The sequence below is a fragment of the Rhea pennata genome, chromosome 2, assembly GCF_028389875.1.
Source record: "Rhea pennata isolate bPtePen1 chromosome 2, bPtePen1.pri, whole genome shotgun sequence".
Lineage (NCBI taxonomy): Eukaryota > Metazoa > Chordata > Aves > Rheiformes > Rheidae > Rhea > Rhea pennata.
In genome coordinates this window covers 53,069,096-53,085,349 of record NC_084664.1, presented here as the reverse complement: position 1 = coordinate 53,085,349, position 16,254 = coordinate 53,069,096, and the positions used below count along the sequence as shown (strand labels likewise).

Genomic DNA, 16,254 nt, shown 5'->3' with positions numbered 1-16,254 from the left:
GACAATTAAGAATAGAAAAGCATATGAATATGGGAGCTTTACTGGGCAAGTAAACTGAAAATTATTTTGGACTGGAACAGATAAATGAGCTTTATTGCTGATCTTCATTAATTGGTCTTTGCACCATACAGGCTGTGTGAAAGCAATATATGGTAAGAAAAAAATAGCAAAACAAATCTGTGCCTTTTTGCAGAAGCTGATATTGCTGCTGCTAGTAGGGCAGTTTCTCATAATGTTCTCAGAAGACTTGGAGTGGCAAGTCTTCCATTCGATTTCCTTTTAAAATAATTTCTCTTTTTATAATAGGACAAAATTCAATATAAGTATATATATGTTAGGTTCATTGTCTGCTTTTTAATTGTCTCTGCTGCACAGCTAAGTCTGAGTACTAGGGAAATATTTGAAAATCTTATCTGTGTTGTCCCTTATAAATATGAGTTGTGGACTTTAGAAATATCCCATTTCTCAGAGTACTTTTTTAAAAAATTTTGCACAAAAATAAAAAGCCCATAGAGAAGGACTAATAGCAGGGTTGGTGTATCTTACTGCTTTGAAATCCCATAGGACCAATGCTGTACCTCTGTAGCGGGAAGTTTCTTGACAGTATTATAGTTAACAATCAATATGTCAGTACTTAAGTGCTTTTCCTGGGATCTGATAACTTGTCTGCATGTATTCTATAATGCTTAAAATCTGGAATATGACATATGAGAATCTCACTGGGATTTTCAAAAGTGCCTAACTTATTCAGAAGCCATTTGGACATTTTTGCAAATATGAAACTATGTTTTTTCTCAATTTCTTTAAAATGCAAGTCATGTATTCTCTCTCTAAAGACAGGGAGGAGATCTGACTGACAGGTGCTAATTGTACTTTGTCAGTGGAACTAGACTTGCAGACGAGAATGGGTTCCCTGAATGACAGTCACGAGGCACTTGGTGACACTTCTAAATAACTGCAAAAAGATCATCCAGAGGAATATTTTGGCATTTGAATATCTACTGAGAAAAGCTGACATTTCAGAAGGAAGGAAATATGTTTTCTAATACTAGTTAATATTTTAAATCTATAATTTAGTCATCATTAATTAATCTAAAGACGGTTGTATTGATCCAGTACTTTGAGGTTTTTTTTAGTTCTCTGGTATAAAATATTGTCATGTTAATTCATGGTAAGTTGTAGCCTAAGTATAATACGAAACAGAAGGTTGTTATGGATGCATGTAAACTTCATATTCTATAAACAGATCCTTTTAAAGGAGGCATTAGAGTTTGGGATTTTAAAATGACTTTCTGAATGTTAATGTCTGTTTCCACTTAGAGCTTTATTTCATGCTTTCAGACATAATCTTGCCGTGATGCAAAGGAAGAGATAACAGAGTGTCTTTATTTACCAAGCTGCTGAGAGGCCAGATAGTAGGTCTATGAATTCAGTTTTCTTCTTGCTTTCTGTTTTTACAGGATCTAAATCACAAAACTGCCTGTGGAACACCATTATTGGTGGATTGACTGGCAATCTCAAAGAAAGGCCAAAGCCAACCATCATCAATGATCCCAGACCTCCTGAGGAAATCTTGGCAGAAGAACTACCACCTGTGGACAGTCCTGAAGCACTGGTGAAAACATCTTTCAGGTCTGATGGTTATGAGTTTACTTTGTTTATCCTTGAGAGGGTGCCTTTTAAGCTAGACGTCTGCACTGTGAGTTTGACGGGAGAAATCAATATTGAAAGATTCTGCAATGCTACATGTTTTTGTACTGAGCAGGAGTGAAGAAAGAGGGCCATAAATAATACCGACAGAACTGTTGTCTTTCATTTCTCAGACTTAATTAGCCTTGTTAGAAGATTATGGGCTAGATATATAAATACTGTAGCTAGTCAAAATGGTTGATAGAGACAGCTTATTATATGAAGATGTCTTTGAAGGTTGGTGCTGTTTTGTCTGAAAGTAGTTTAGTGATGAAGACTTGCTCTTTATGTCAGATGATATGCTTTAATGATCCAAGAAAGAGCTAAACCTTTTTCTGTTAATGTAATGTATTGGGAACTGTCTAGCATTAATCTTTTAGTCAGGGAGAAGGATTCTGGCCCAGGGCTTGCAAGTAAGTGATTGCTGCTTTTGTAAAGTTTGAGATATAGCCATTACTAGGTTTTATTCTCATTTATTTAATCATGAGAACATACAGTTGTCAGGTGTTTCTTGGAGGCATGCTTTCTGAAAATAATATTCTCCAAGAAGTGAGGTAAAGTAGAGAAGCTGTGTGTGCATAGAGTGGATATTTGATAGAAATGTGAAAATTGGTGTGCCCAGGGAAAACAAAGACAGTGTGGCGGAATTGATTTTTGAGTGCTGGGTGTTTTTTAGATTTTTTGTTGAAAAACTATGCTCTACATTTATAATCAATACATGCCATATGCAAGTGTGAAACACTTTTTACTTTGGATAAATTTCTCTGTTCAGAAGTCTGCAATTTTGATAATACATGTCAAACTTATTTTGGTCTTCATATAATCATTATTTTGAAGGTACTTCTTTAAGTCATTTTCTTAGGTAGTAGTTTCAGATACCTTGTTTATGCTGCTTGTTATTTTAAAATTTCCACAAAGTAAATTTATGTCAGCCTATATAAATAAATTCTATGCTTTTATAGCACATTCTCATTCTTTAATATTTCTAGTGAAATTATTCAGGCCAAATGTTTCAGAACCCAGATCCTCCTTTTATGATGACTTGTTATTTTTAATCATTTTTAAACATTTTGTGGCTCTGATATTTTAAAATCTGTTATTTCAAGAGCTCTTACTCTTTTTCAGCTTTCACTTCTCATAACAAATTCTGGGTAGGAGCAAACCTTACTTTGCTATAATCAAGATAATTTCAACCATTTTATATGACAAAATAATGTCACAGCATTTCAAATAGCATGATTTGATTCTGTGAGTAGAGGTGACTCTTGGAATAAGTTAGCTTGTAAATAGAATAGTAAGGACTGATGATTTGGAAAATGATATAGCAAAATAGTTTCCTTAATGCAGTGTAAATGTTATTTAGAAATGTTTTATAAATGGCTTTATAAATATTAGAGAATCTTTATGTATCATCTGTATAGAAATTACAGTGCAGTGTGGCATTGTTTGGACTTTTATAGAATGAAATGCAAACAAGTTGTTGCAGTGAAGTAAATTGTATCTCTCTGGCTTTAAAAAGAAAGGAACCCAAGTATGCATTTGTGTGCAATGTGCAAAAATAGAGTATTAGAGAGTGCATGGCACTTACTGTCTAAAGAACCTAGAAGATAAAAGCACTTTTGTATTTGTATTCAGATTGAGATCTTGTTGGTATTATGTTGTAGACTGGAGCTTAGGAGGCATCCTAAGTGGCATCTCTGGCACAGTGGGTTGTCTCTTCGATTCATCAGGGTCTCTTGCGAGCAGTGATCTCTGAGCGCATCCTTGACAGAGTTTGGCTGGTGAGCCTGGGCACCAGTGCCTGCCTGCGCAGTATGGGATTTCCCTTTCTTCTTGTGTAGTAGACGGTAATGGGAGATCTTGCCCCTCCATTGCCGTCTGGGGAATGAAATGCTCTTCACAAGTTGTGCTGTCCGGCATGTCCTTGTTAAGAATGTGGTGGTTGAAGCGCATGGGGTCTGCAGAGGGCAGTGGCAGGTTTATGTGAACCGCTTTCACGGAGGGAAGGTCTGGGCCTCGTTTTCTGATGCGACTGCTACAAACTACAAAATGCAGCGACTCCCTCACTGTTCCTGATTCACCACTGTGAGAGCAGTATGTGGCAATACTGTCCCTTTCATACATAGTTAAAAAGAAAATGTCTCTCCAGTGTCAAATGAGTCACGCTTCCGTGTGATTGCATCTCTTTTTGTGTGAATACACGTATAAGCAGCATGAATCTCAATTGGCAGCCTCTGGTGTCAGATCCTGTTTTCTGCTGTGCAGTGCTTATTGTTCTGTAGCTCAGAAAATTAGCAAGAGATCTATATTTGATTTTTTTTCAACACCTAGATATAAGCTTCAAGCATGTTTAAACACAAAAGGAGGAAAGTGGTTATTTCAATGATTCCAGTCTTAATTTCCTGCAGTAATAACCTACCTCTGTAATGTAAAAAACAAAACAAAACAAAGAACTCCCTAACCCCTCCCCCAAGGTAAATATAATACAAGGTCTCTGTGTCCTTGAAAGGTGTTCTGATAGTCCTTGTTTTGTTTTACAATTTTTTATAACCCCTTTTCTGAAGATACCAGAAACAAACACAAGATTGATGTAAACAAGGTTCACAAAGGCAGAATTTCAAGAGTTTGTAGCATCTTGTTATCTGTGTTATTGCACTGAGCAAGCAGTTATAAATACTTTTGTGTCTTGACTAGCTATATCACTTCAGTGCTTAAAATACAGATTTTTGAAATCCATTCTCACTGGCATATACTCTATTTGTCTGGTAAAGCCAGGGGAGACCCTGAATTGAATTACATATGAAAATAGAGAAAGTAGAAACACATAATGGTGAATTATCCCCTTTTGACAAGCAGAAAAAAATACATAAAGAAATAATTAGCTTCTTGGCCCATGCTTTATGCAACAAACCTGATATGTCTGATACTTATTTTTGCATAGATACTAAGTTTACAGTTACAGGAGCTGTGATTGCCTTTTTGAATAGTTGTGTGTATCAACATCTGAACATAGATACAGTAATATACAACAGTTGCCAGTGGCTGCAGATTGATGCCCAGGAATATTAGATGGTGGGCCTACGGTTTTGTCAGGGCAACCAAGATCTGGGTGTTGGCTGGAGATGTCAGTGGTTTCTGACACTAAAGTCAGGTTGTAACTATGAAGCTCCGTTCCTAGATCTGCTTCTTCATCTGCTAGATCCCAGTAATGACTAAGCTTCATGTTGGTATCAGTAAGAAATAACAATGCTAATTAACGACTCCCTAAGAAGATTGTGTAGTAACTATGCAGCCTAATTTAGTGTCTGTGCGCAGTTTCTGTATAGCACTACTCATATAGGTGTTTTGAAAACTCAAGTCTGATGCTCCACCAAGGGGAGCAGAGAAGTAGCAGGTAGGTTTAGATGCTGTTCTCCAAATACTATCCATAATTTTGTGGAAGTGTTTTATATAGGAGACTGGAACAGAACCTGCTGTTTTTGTCCCCAGGCTGCTGTCTGCAGTGAACCCAGTCAGTAGGGCAAGTGCTGCTACAGGTGAAAATTTGGAGCATCCATCACTTCATGACTTTTCTTGGGCTCTTTTGGTTTTGATGTGCAGGAGAGAAAGAACATTATTTTGAGTCTGGAGAGCTTGTACATTGGCCCACATGGCCTGCCATGGTATTTCTGGTACACCAGGGCATATGACAGCATAGATGGATCTTGTGACAGGAGAGATCCTGTGGGATGAGGTGACTGGGACATACTCTGGTGAAAGAATGGTGACATACTCTTGAGATAAGGTGTTCAGTGAAGCCTTACAGCCTCCTATCCCAGTCCAGGTGTGTGACAGCCAAAACAGTTCTGTGGATCACAGACTAGTCCAGCTGTATCCAGCACATGGGGGCTTGGAGCAGAACTGTTTCTGGAGTGATATATCAGAGTAGTGGGCAGTTCAGCACTCAGCAGTGAGGTAAAGACCATCCATCTTCTACCAGAAGAGCCTAGTTGGATACACATATGGCAGTAGACATAAGAGAGACATGGAGTTACTGGAGAGAGTCTGGCATAGGGCTACGAAGATGATCAGAGGACTGGAGCATCTGCCCTACGAGGAACGGCTGCGAGAACTGGGCCTCTTCAGCCTGGGGAAGAGAAGACTGAGGGGGGATCTTATCAATGTGTACAAATACCTGAAGGGAGGGAGTCAAGGGGACGGGGACAAACTCTTTTCACTTGTCCCGTGTGACAGGACAAGAGGCAACGGGCAGAAATTGAAGCACAGGAAGTTCTGCCTGACCGTGAGGGGGAATTTCTTCCCTGTGAGAGTGACAGAGCACTGGCACAGGTTGCCCAGAGAGGCTGTGGAGTCTCCTTCTCTGGAGATCTTCAAGGCCCGCCTGGATGCAACCCTGTGCTCTAGGTGACCCTGCTGAGTGGGGAGGTTGGACTAGATGATCTCCAGAGGTCCCTTTCAACCTTACCAGTTCTGTTCTGTTCTATTCTATTCTGTTCTGTACTAGGCAGTGATATATACTGATATATACTGTTTGTCATTAAAGTCTCATCATCCTGGGAACTAGAGATGCAGATTCAATTTCTTCAAGGTTAAAGTGTTTTTAAGCCCAAAACTTGCACGGGTTCTTCATTTCTGCTACTCTTTAGATTATTTCCAGATTTCAGTTTGAATCTGATAAGCCTTCTGCTTACCTTAACAGCTACTTTTCCTACTTTAGTTGCTTGCAACATTTATTTCTTTATCTTTGCGATGAGACTTTGCTTGGCTTTCGTTATCTGCTTCTAAACTGCTTTGGGAGCTTTAAATCACACTGGCAACTAATCATCTTGTATTTCTGGTTTGGTCGTGGGTTACGTAGCTCTCACTTATGTCACTTGGTCTACAGGATAGAGGGTGATACTGCTGTGCTCCAAATCTGTAAGCTTCAGTCATACCGCTGTGTGCTGGGAGTCAACACGAGGCTTGTTCGTGCAGGATAAGGTGGCAACAACGAGAATAGGCGACTGAGCCTTCCTTCCCCTTCCTGCCCTGCTTGCAGAAGAGCAAGAGCCCTACGCTGCTCACCTCCACTCCTGTGGCAGAGGGGCCTCTGGGATTCCTGCTCTACCATCTCTCACATTATGATGTTCTCTTGGCAGCACCACAGCTCAGCTGTAGCTATCCGACCTAGTATGTGAGGTGTGAAAATAAGAGATGAGAGGCAATGTTGTGCAGGAGAACTGTGACCATCACTGTAGAGAAGTAGGAGGTGAGGGCTAGTGGTGGGAAAGAGTAAAGCCCTTCCTTCCTTCCTTTGTTCTCCTCCATAAATCCATGTCTGGATGTCAATATTTGTTTATTGACTGTTTTTAAATTAGATTTTCTTCTTATTTTTAAAACATATGCACAAAAATGAGAGATGGGCTCGCTTGCTTTTATTTTTATTTTCTTAACTCAGTACAAAAATTGTGTATTTACATATTATATACATATGTATACATATACTGTGCAAGGATATGAACCTAAAAGACTTTCTTATTGGTTTTTATATCCATCTGCAACAGCCTCAGATCTCAGTAAACATTAAAGTGTGTGCAGTGTCTCTGAAAACCACCCTTCTCAATATTTTTCTCAATCTAAGTTTGTTATAAGGCACTTCACTTGCATTAAACTTGAATTCATTGATGTTTTACTCAAATCTGTTGCTTATATCTGTTATTTATTGATGTTCATTATCATGAATAGGAAAGGAAAAGTGTTCTATTCATTAAGGAGATGTCTCCTGCATCGTTCAGCTCTCTTCTTGTTTTAATTATGCCTCCCTTCTAGGCGCATGTTACACATTGTAAGAGCTATAAACACGTTTTTCTTGGTAGACTGAGATTTATGAGTCAAAGGGGGAATGATCAGAGCAGAAAGATTTATGCTAGTTACTGTTCAGAGGCTGCACACTCTCTCTCTCTTCACACATAGTCCACATGAGTCCAGGAAAAAGGTTTTTTTTCAGACTGCTGGAAGAGGAATGGACCTCTCCTTTTTGATATCAGAGTCGTCGTCTTCTTCATAGGATAGATGCATTATTGATGGCAAGCAAAGCCCAGTGTTTCTGTCCCTATAAATATCAGATACGTCAAAAGACCCAAGCTGAGAAACTCAGATGGAGTGTGGGTGTCCTAACACTGCTATGCCTCCTACAGGCGGGGAACAAATCCACTTCCAAAATGGAAACAAATTTGAGCTGCTGCTTCTCGGACAAAGTCCTGTCAGTAAAGAATCCTTCCTGCTCTGCAGCTGAGCAAGGTCTGTTCCTGACCACACTTCTCTATTTGACATACAGCACTTGAATCCTGTACTGTAATAAACTCTGGGCATTTGTTTTGCAGCTGCACAATGCCTTCAGTGCTGACTTCCTAAGCATACAGGCCATTCTGGATCCTTGGCATGGACTACACTAGCCACCACCATGCACAGAGGGCAGGCATATATTTAAATCCACGCATTGTGCATCTGTACCATGCGAGTGTCAAATGTCTGTGCAGCACTCATTTGGGCATACCAGGCTTTCCCATGTCCATGTGTGAGCACAAATGGGTTCTCTAGACTTGCTACCCCTGTCTTCCTTGCAGGTTGCATAAGAAACTGTATGTTGGCAAGAAGTCGTACAGAGGAAGATATGTGAATTTTAGGATCATCTTTATTCTACTGAGGGTAATTTTAATAATGCACTGTCTGTCTAGTTATCATTTCTACCATGAAAGATTCATAGCCTCTATGTTGTACCACCAGACCGGGGTGCCTTGCGGTTCCCATTGCTAAGATCATTTTGAGCCTGGTTTCCTGAGAAAAACTGGCTAACCTTTTCCTAAGGCACATGCTTTAAGCCTCTTAGTCAGCCTTTCCATTAGTAAGTTTTTAAGCTATTTGTCGAGTTCAGTTATGCTTAACAGAGCAATAAACATCTCAAAGGTACTCATTTCATGCCTGTTTTATGAAAGTAGATGCAGGATAAAAAAGGGTCCCACTGAAGGAATGGACAGACAGAAGGGCTGACTCCTGAGAATGGCCGGTTAAAATACTCTCTAGCTAATCAGCACATGTATTGCTGGGAACCAGGCACCATGTATGACCTGAAAACAGGCAGGGCACTTGAACAGGGTCTGGGACTGTTTGGAGGAGAAGCCCAAGGACAGTGAAGCAGGAGATTCAGCAGGTAGCAGGATACATTTCTGTGGAGAAGATGCAAAAGATGGAAATCACAAATGCATAAGAAACCAGCTGTAGCTCATGTTACAGCTAGTGAAAGGTACCATTGTCACTATTACGATGACAGAAGTAGTGCCTAGTCTCTCTGATGGAGTGGATTGCATATCTCATGCTAGTAGATGAAGTGATTTATATGCCATGACTTCTTCCTTCTGCCATATGATTGCACCTGGTACTATCTGTCTGTGCCTGTACAGGGTTCCAGTGTTTCCTGATGCAAGCTGACTCTCATGGAGTTGGTCACCTAATGGGGAGGAGCAGCAGGAAAAATGGCATCTGAGAGGAGCTTGTGGCCACCTCTCTAGCTTGTAGTCCGCTCTTGAAGGGCGCTCGGCAGGTGAAGAAGTCAGTTCCAGGCCAGGTTTGGTCTCTTGGCTGTCTGCATGTGTCCTGTAGGTCATAAGTTGTTCATCCTGTTATTAAATTAAGACTTTTACAGTATGTATATCATTCCCAAAGAGAAAATGGGATGCTGGCTTTCTTATTCATGGTAGTCAGAGAGAGAGTGATGAGCAGAGATGAAAGTCTTTAAATAATCAATTGCTGAAGCTTTATCTTGAGTTCTTGAATTTGAGTAAACAGATAAACATAAAAAGGACACTAAAGAAGGGAATCTCTATGGAGTTTCTTCTGCTTTTAATTGGCTAGCTGATAGCAGTGAAGTGGTATGGTATATTGTGATGTTTGCCTGAAAGGCATGGTGAAATACCCCTCCCCCCCAATCCAATCCAATAAGGGACAGATTTGTTTTGGTTTTGAGACTACAAAGTCTGCAAGGAAGAATTCAGGAATATTTTGAAGTGAACAACTACAGTAGAAATTATGAAATTCCCCCCAAATAGGTTTGGTGTATAAAAACTTTATGTCTACTAACTTTATGCATTTCTTATTAAGGTGAAGAACTTAATGGAGCAGGAAAAAGGAATGCTTACCCCCAATTAATTTAGTCTGATTAGCAGATCTGGAGAGAAAATTGTATTCTGTCTTGAAAAATACTATGGATTTATGCTTTGGAATGCAAGTTTCAGAAGCTTTTTTTTGATAAATCTTAAGAGAGAATCTACTCTAAGCATTTATATGGGATATGGGAAATCCCTATATCCATTTCAGACGTCACACATAGAAAGGAATGAATTTGTGGTCCCCATGGGAATGCTATGAACTCCGGGCCACAGGTTGCTCTAGAGCCTTGGTGTCACCTATTTGCATTCCCTGCTCTGTGCAGCTCTCCTTTGGCTCAGCATTTTCTGATGAAAGTTTTGTCCAAATTGTTACCTCCTCATGCAAAATACTTTGGTAACTGCCATGTTTTGCCCCCATTTTTTTTTCTAGAAATTCACAGCCCAGTCTACTGGGCTTTGCAGACATCTTAGAAACAATTAAGTAACTAAAGCCATGTGAACTGTCAACACCTTTACCCACACAAGTTGCTAATGGCCGTTCTCTGTCTGGTATTTGCATGCTAAACTATTTGCTGACAATTTCTAGAAACTATTTTATATAATAGAAAGGTCTCATTTGGAAATTATCACACTATCCATCTGAATACTCAGCTCTCACTGATGTCAGAGCCACGGTGCCTGTGGTTTGCAGACTGGGACGTTTATTTTTAGTTCCAATAATTTTTGGATCTGAATCTACAAAAGCGTTCACAGTAAGACTGCTAAAACTATCATGTGTTACTGGGTTTCCATCTGAACTTTATAAATTGATCTAAACTTTATAAATTGACTCAGGCTGTTTTGAGACTAGGGCTATATTCTAAACTTTGCTATCAGTGCTGCTCTTACACTGGCAAAAAGAAATCTTCTATCTTCTTTTGGCTGAAAAGCCTTCATTTTGAGATGCGGGAATTGAGCTGAGACTGTGGCCTTTGGGCCCCCATTTGTGCCCAATGATTCCTACCTTGGATCTTCATCTCCTTTTTTATGGGAGCACTTAGAGCGAGCTCCACACTAGAGCAAATTTTCTCTTGACCGGGCCATGAAGTTCTTTTGCTTTTAAATAACAGCCAGTAAAGAACATTTATCTTAAAATGGAAAGCTATCAGAAACTTATTTTCCTTCCTTCTAAATGATGTGTGCAAGCATCATTGAGATCTGTGTGCGCAGTTGCAGTTTCTGAGATAAAGATAAAATTTTTACTCCCAGTACTTTGAATCTCGTGATTGGCTTTGTCATAAAATTGTCACCAATAGTATCTGCTCCTGAATCAAAAAAATGTTTGTCATCCTACTCAGCTTCTTGCAGCAGTTATAATTAACTCTGCCCTAATTCCTAACAGTGTTATTCATGATAAAGTAATATTCCTATTCATTCTGAAGATGAGACCTTGAGAAAATGGGATTTTTCTTTATGGTGCTGTTTCTTCTTTTGAGGGCTTCTTTCCGGATTGTTTTAAGATTGCTCAGAACGTAACTATCCACCGTGTCAGCAGTTCTCAAGTAAAAGAGTTATAGAACATGTCAGGATAAATACAGTGAGCCAGATTTGATGCAAGTTGGCATAAAACTCTAGACTTTAGTGGAACACTGCTGATTTACTGTAGGTGAGCATCTGTCTTGGTATTTCAAAATGGTGATTGTAATTTGAAATGTGCATATTTGCTCATTAATTTTAGATATCTAATGAATTGGCAGAGTGTTTTTGCTGCATTGTTAATAATACTATTGAATAATATGTTAATCAAAGTGGCCTTGGTTAGACGTGGCAAATTCTCTGTATGAGGAATGCCCACTGGCTTTCATGAAAACTCCATGAATACTGAGCTTACAGTAGAGTCTTTGAATTAACACAGCTTCTAACAGTTTACCTTTTTTCTCCACTACTCTGATATTGTTTTTAATTTAACTGAGATATAATAAACTGAGGTTTAATAGAATTGAGTAGGCTGGTCTTGGGAAGCAAAGACCTGAGGTGTAGGTTTTCTTTGCATTGCTTGGGGTTTACCTGTTTGAGGTTGCTTGCGTTCTCAGAAAGACATTGTACTTAGCATCTTTTGCTTTATAATTCATTATATAATCTAAATAGTTGTGTTATCTTGGTATATCAGCTACCATGCTAGCAAAACTGTTGTCATTTCCTGTGTAAAATACTTATTAGTGTCAATAGAATACAAGATCCTTAGTGTTGTACTGCAGCAGAACGTCAGCAACACTTGTCTGCTCTTTAAATTCATTTCATATTTTTCTTAAGTGAGGTGAGAGCAAACTCCTTTCTCATGTCTTGTATTTCATTCTCTCTGAGGCAGTTGTACAATAATTAATGCTAATATTTATAATGGCACAAACTGATTTAATAGACTTTACAAAGGTCAATTTTAAAGCTTGGCCGTATTATGGCTTGTGTAGCTATCATTTGTCCTGTTTATAACATTTTCATTAATGATCTGGACTTCAATAAGTTTGCAGATTGTACAAAACTGGGAAGGCTGGGAGTGGTTAATACACCAGATGGTTGCTCTGCCATTTAGAGGGGCCTTCACAGGTTGGAGGAATGGGCAGAGAGGAACCTCTTGAAGTTCAACAAGCTGAAATGCAAAGGCCAGAACCTGGGAAGAAGTAACCCCCTGTGCCAGTACAGGCTGGGGACTGACTGGCTGGCTGGAGGGCAGCTTTGCAGAAAAAGACCAGGAGGTCTTGGTGCACAGCAAATTAACCACGAGCCAGCAACGTGCCCTTGTCACAAAGGTGGCACCTGGGCTGCCTTAGGCAGAGCGTTGGCAGCAAGTCAAGGGAGGTGATCCTGCCCCTCTGCTTAGCACTAGTGAGGCCACATCTGGCATGCTGAGTTCAGTCCTGGACTCCCCACTACAAGAGAGATATGGAGCTGCTGGAGAGAGTGCAGTGAAGGGCTGCTAAAATGATTAAGGGACATCTCTCATATGAGGAGAGACTGAGAGAGCTGGGACTGTCCAGCCTAGAGAAGAGAAGGCTCTGGGGTATCTTACCAATGTGTATGATTATCTGAAGTGAGGATGTAGAGATGATTGGGCCAGACTCTTCTCGTTGGCACCCAGTGACAGAATAAAAGGGAAGGGGCAAAAAAATGAAATACAGGAAATGTGGTCTGAACATAAGAAAAAGCTTTGCTACTGTGAGGGTTATCAAATGCTTCATATTGGAGATATTAAAGCCCAACTGGCCATGGCCCTGAGCAAGCTGTTCTAGTTGGCCCCGCTTTGGTTGATCTAGACAATTTCCAGAGGTCCCTTCTAACCTCAGTGATTCTGTGCTTCTGATGGCAAAGCTGAATCATCTCCTGGTGAATAAAATCCTGATGTCTGATCTGCATTGCGGATCTGCTGTCTGCGCTGCAGATTTTTGTTGCGTAGTCTACACACATATGCTGCATGGAACTCCCCCTGACGTCAATATGTAGTAGAGGTCTGCAGTGCAGACTCAGGACTCAAGTGTGGGATTTTTCTCTGGAGAATTTCCCCATCTGTGTTTGAGATGAATCAGAATAACACATTTTAACTCTTTTTCTATGTAAACTGTGTATTTTGTGAATTGAATCTTCCATGAAGAACTTTATTAAAATGCAAGCTTCTTCTTCCAGTCATCTAAAGAAAGTGGCACTGGGTTCACAGCTCAAATTAGATGATAGAAGACAAGAAACTCATGCAAGCAAGATATTAATACATATCCTCAAATGTAATTTAAATGTGTCTGAACAAGTTGCTTCTAAGAAGGGAGGTGAAATGGAAATGACAGAGATGCAACTTGCACAAAGAACTGGGGAAAACTTTTTTGTGAGTTCTTCATAACTTGAGTCTTAGTAAGATTAGTTGTGGCCTTACAATCTAGGATTAATCATTAATTTTTCTCTTGTGTCGGTTGAACACCTTGATCTGTCTTGAATTGAAACCTAGTAAGAGAGGTTACTGCTTGCTGCTTCTGCAGCAGCATATTTTTGGAGGTTCTGTTGAGCTTTCTCTACAAATTAAAAAGATATTGTTTAATAAATATTCATCTTAAGAGAGATACTAGAATAAGGTATGTCATGCACGTGCAAACAGTATTCCCCACTAATACTGAGTTTAGTAGAGAACTTGGTCTAAAATGCTCCATGAGAAAATTTCTGATATATTACTTTGCTCTCTAGATAAATTGAAGTCATAAAAAACGAAACAAAAAATCCCCCAAACCTTCCCAAAACAAATTAAGCACATTTTCTTGTTAAGCTTTCCATTACTGTTTAGGATTTTTTAGTCTATTGGATGTCCAAAATTATACAATTATACTTTTTGTCTTGGCAGAGGTAAAGTCATTTTAATTCTGATAATGATCTTTCTCCAGACAGTGTATTGGGAAACTACCTGTTAAATGCCATCTGTGGTGGGATTCTAAACTTATCTGTGTTTTTTTTCTTCCCTCTTTTTCCTGCTCACTTTTTTCTTTCTCTCTTTTTTCTTGCTTTTTTTCTCTCTTTTCTCCTTTTCTCTTGCTTTTTTCTCTTTTCTCCTTTTCTCTTGCTTTTCTTTTTTTCTTCTCTTGTCTCTTCTTTCTTTTTTCTCTTTTTCTTTTTTTTTTCTCTTTTTCTCTCTCTCTTTTTCTCTCACTTGCCTTTCTCCCTCCCTCTCTCTTTTTCTCTCACAGACATGGCCTCAGATATGATGCCAGATTTTCTGCCAGTTTTAGCTGTGCAATTTTGGAGTAGCTGACTTTAGGAGAGCTGTACTAGTACAAGTGTAAGGCAACTTAGATGTCACAAGCTGAATAAAATTAGCTATTGAATGCCATTAGGGTGAAGGAAACTCTAATTGAACAAAACTTTTCTCTATTCTGTTCTGAGTGTGTTCGTACTTTTCTGTGAATTTTAGGCAAGCTGGTCCTAGAATCAAATGACCAAAAGCTTATTCCACTCAATCTCAGGCAGATAACATTCAAATCAACCATCTCTGCCTTTGCTTTTGAAATGAGAAAGACTTTGGGGAGGGGATGAAAGAAGCAGGCAAGCTGTATATGCATATTGAAATGAATGCTGGCTTTGTTGAATTCTCTGAGATGAAATGGTGCCATAATGTGTGTGGGGGAGTTTTCTAGGGTATGCCCTCATGGCTGTTGCTCCGGTTAGACCACTGCATCCATGTTCATTCTGTTTGACATCCACAATGCTGAAAGGTTGAGCACTGCAAGGTTTACTAGCTATACTTAACTGCAGTTTACCTAGTCTCTGCTAGAATTTGTGCTGCACCTGACTTCTCTGAACCATGCAGACCCTAGGCCCTCACCATCGCCACCTTTATAAGCATCCCTGCCCACAGTGGTCCTTGTGCTCTATCAGGCACTGATACATTTCACTATGATGTTATCAGCAAAATGAGAAAAGCAGCAGGGTTTCTGCCTAAGGACTGTATTCAGCCATTCTGTTGGGGAAGCCAGAGCTACAGGTAGGGGGGCTGATATGATCTCCTCATGGTCGTGGATACCCAGCTGGTTCACATGCAGGGGTCTTGCTCCTGAGTCAGTTCCAGCTGGATGCTACTTTTTATGCCATTCTTACTGAACCAAGGCTTGTCACCTCACATTGTTTCTGGATGAATGACACCAGCACCCTGTGGTAAGACTGGATTTGCAGGGCTGTGGGCTAAATGAGCTAGCAGGAAGTCTAGAATGGCACCAAGTCTGGGATGGGCTTCCCAGTCCAGCAGGAGAGGGTGCTCATAATCCTTCTCTCTGCACCAAACTAATGTCATTCTGTGGTCTGCTAACTTGGCACAAGTTGGGTCCCCTGGTCACCATCAACCTCAGAGAACATTGGAACCTGTAGGTGTCTGAAACCACAGCCATCTGCCTTGTCCTCAGTTTAGCAATGAAATCAATGGTTTCTTTCTGACAGAAAGGCATACTCATCTATCTAGGCTGGGAATGTCCGTGGGATTCCCATTCTGTGTAGCATGTCTGGAGGATGGTTTCAGTTTGTGCAGCCCTTGATCATTTTTCTGGGATGACTGCTGTGCAGTATTTTGGGCTGTGCCTCTTGTCCATGTGTACATGGACCGAGGATGCTTCAGGAGTCTTGAGTCCAGAAGGTGATGCTTCCCTCACATATATGCATGTAGCCTGGAAAGCACTTCAAAAAACTTATGTTTTCAAAGCTTTACTGATTGCTGAACAGAGTCGAGTGTCTTGCTGGAGTCATCCATCCAGACAGTGTGAATATACGGTCAGCTTAGCCAGTGAGGTGGCTTTGACATGATAGACTCAAAGTGACTAATAGAATCAAATTTCATTTGCGTTTTTGGGTTGGAAGAAAGTAACCCTGGAATATGGCTAAATGTGGCACACATGGCTCAATTTGGTACAAGATAAGAGAGTGG

At 40.0% G+C, this 16,254-nt stretch overlaps 1 protein-coding gene across 3 annotated transcripts in view; it reads left to right on the top strand.

Annotated features, from left to right (window-relative positions):
• Positions 1-16,254, top strand: part of PDE1C (phosphodiesterase 1C) — a 313,258-nt gene that overhangs the window by 40,284 nt on the left and 256,720 nt on the right. For all 3 annotated transcript variants that reach the window (XM_062569517.1, XM_062569521.1, XM_062569523.1), the window contains exon 3: positions 1,461-1,632. In XM_062569517.1, coding sequence (XP_062425501.1) covers positions 1,461-1,632 — 172 coding nt within the window. The remainder of the gene's footprint in view (positions 1-1,460; positions 1,633-16,254) is intronic.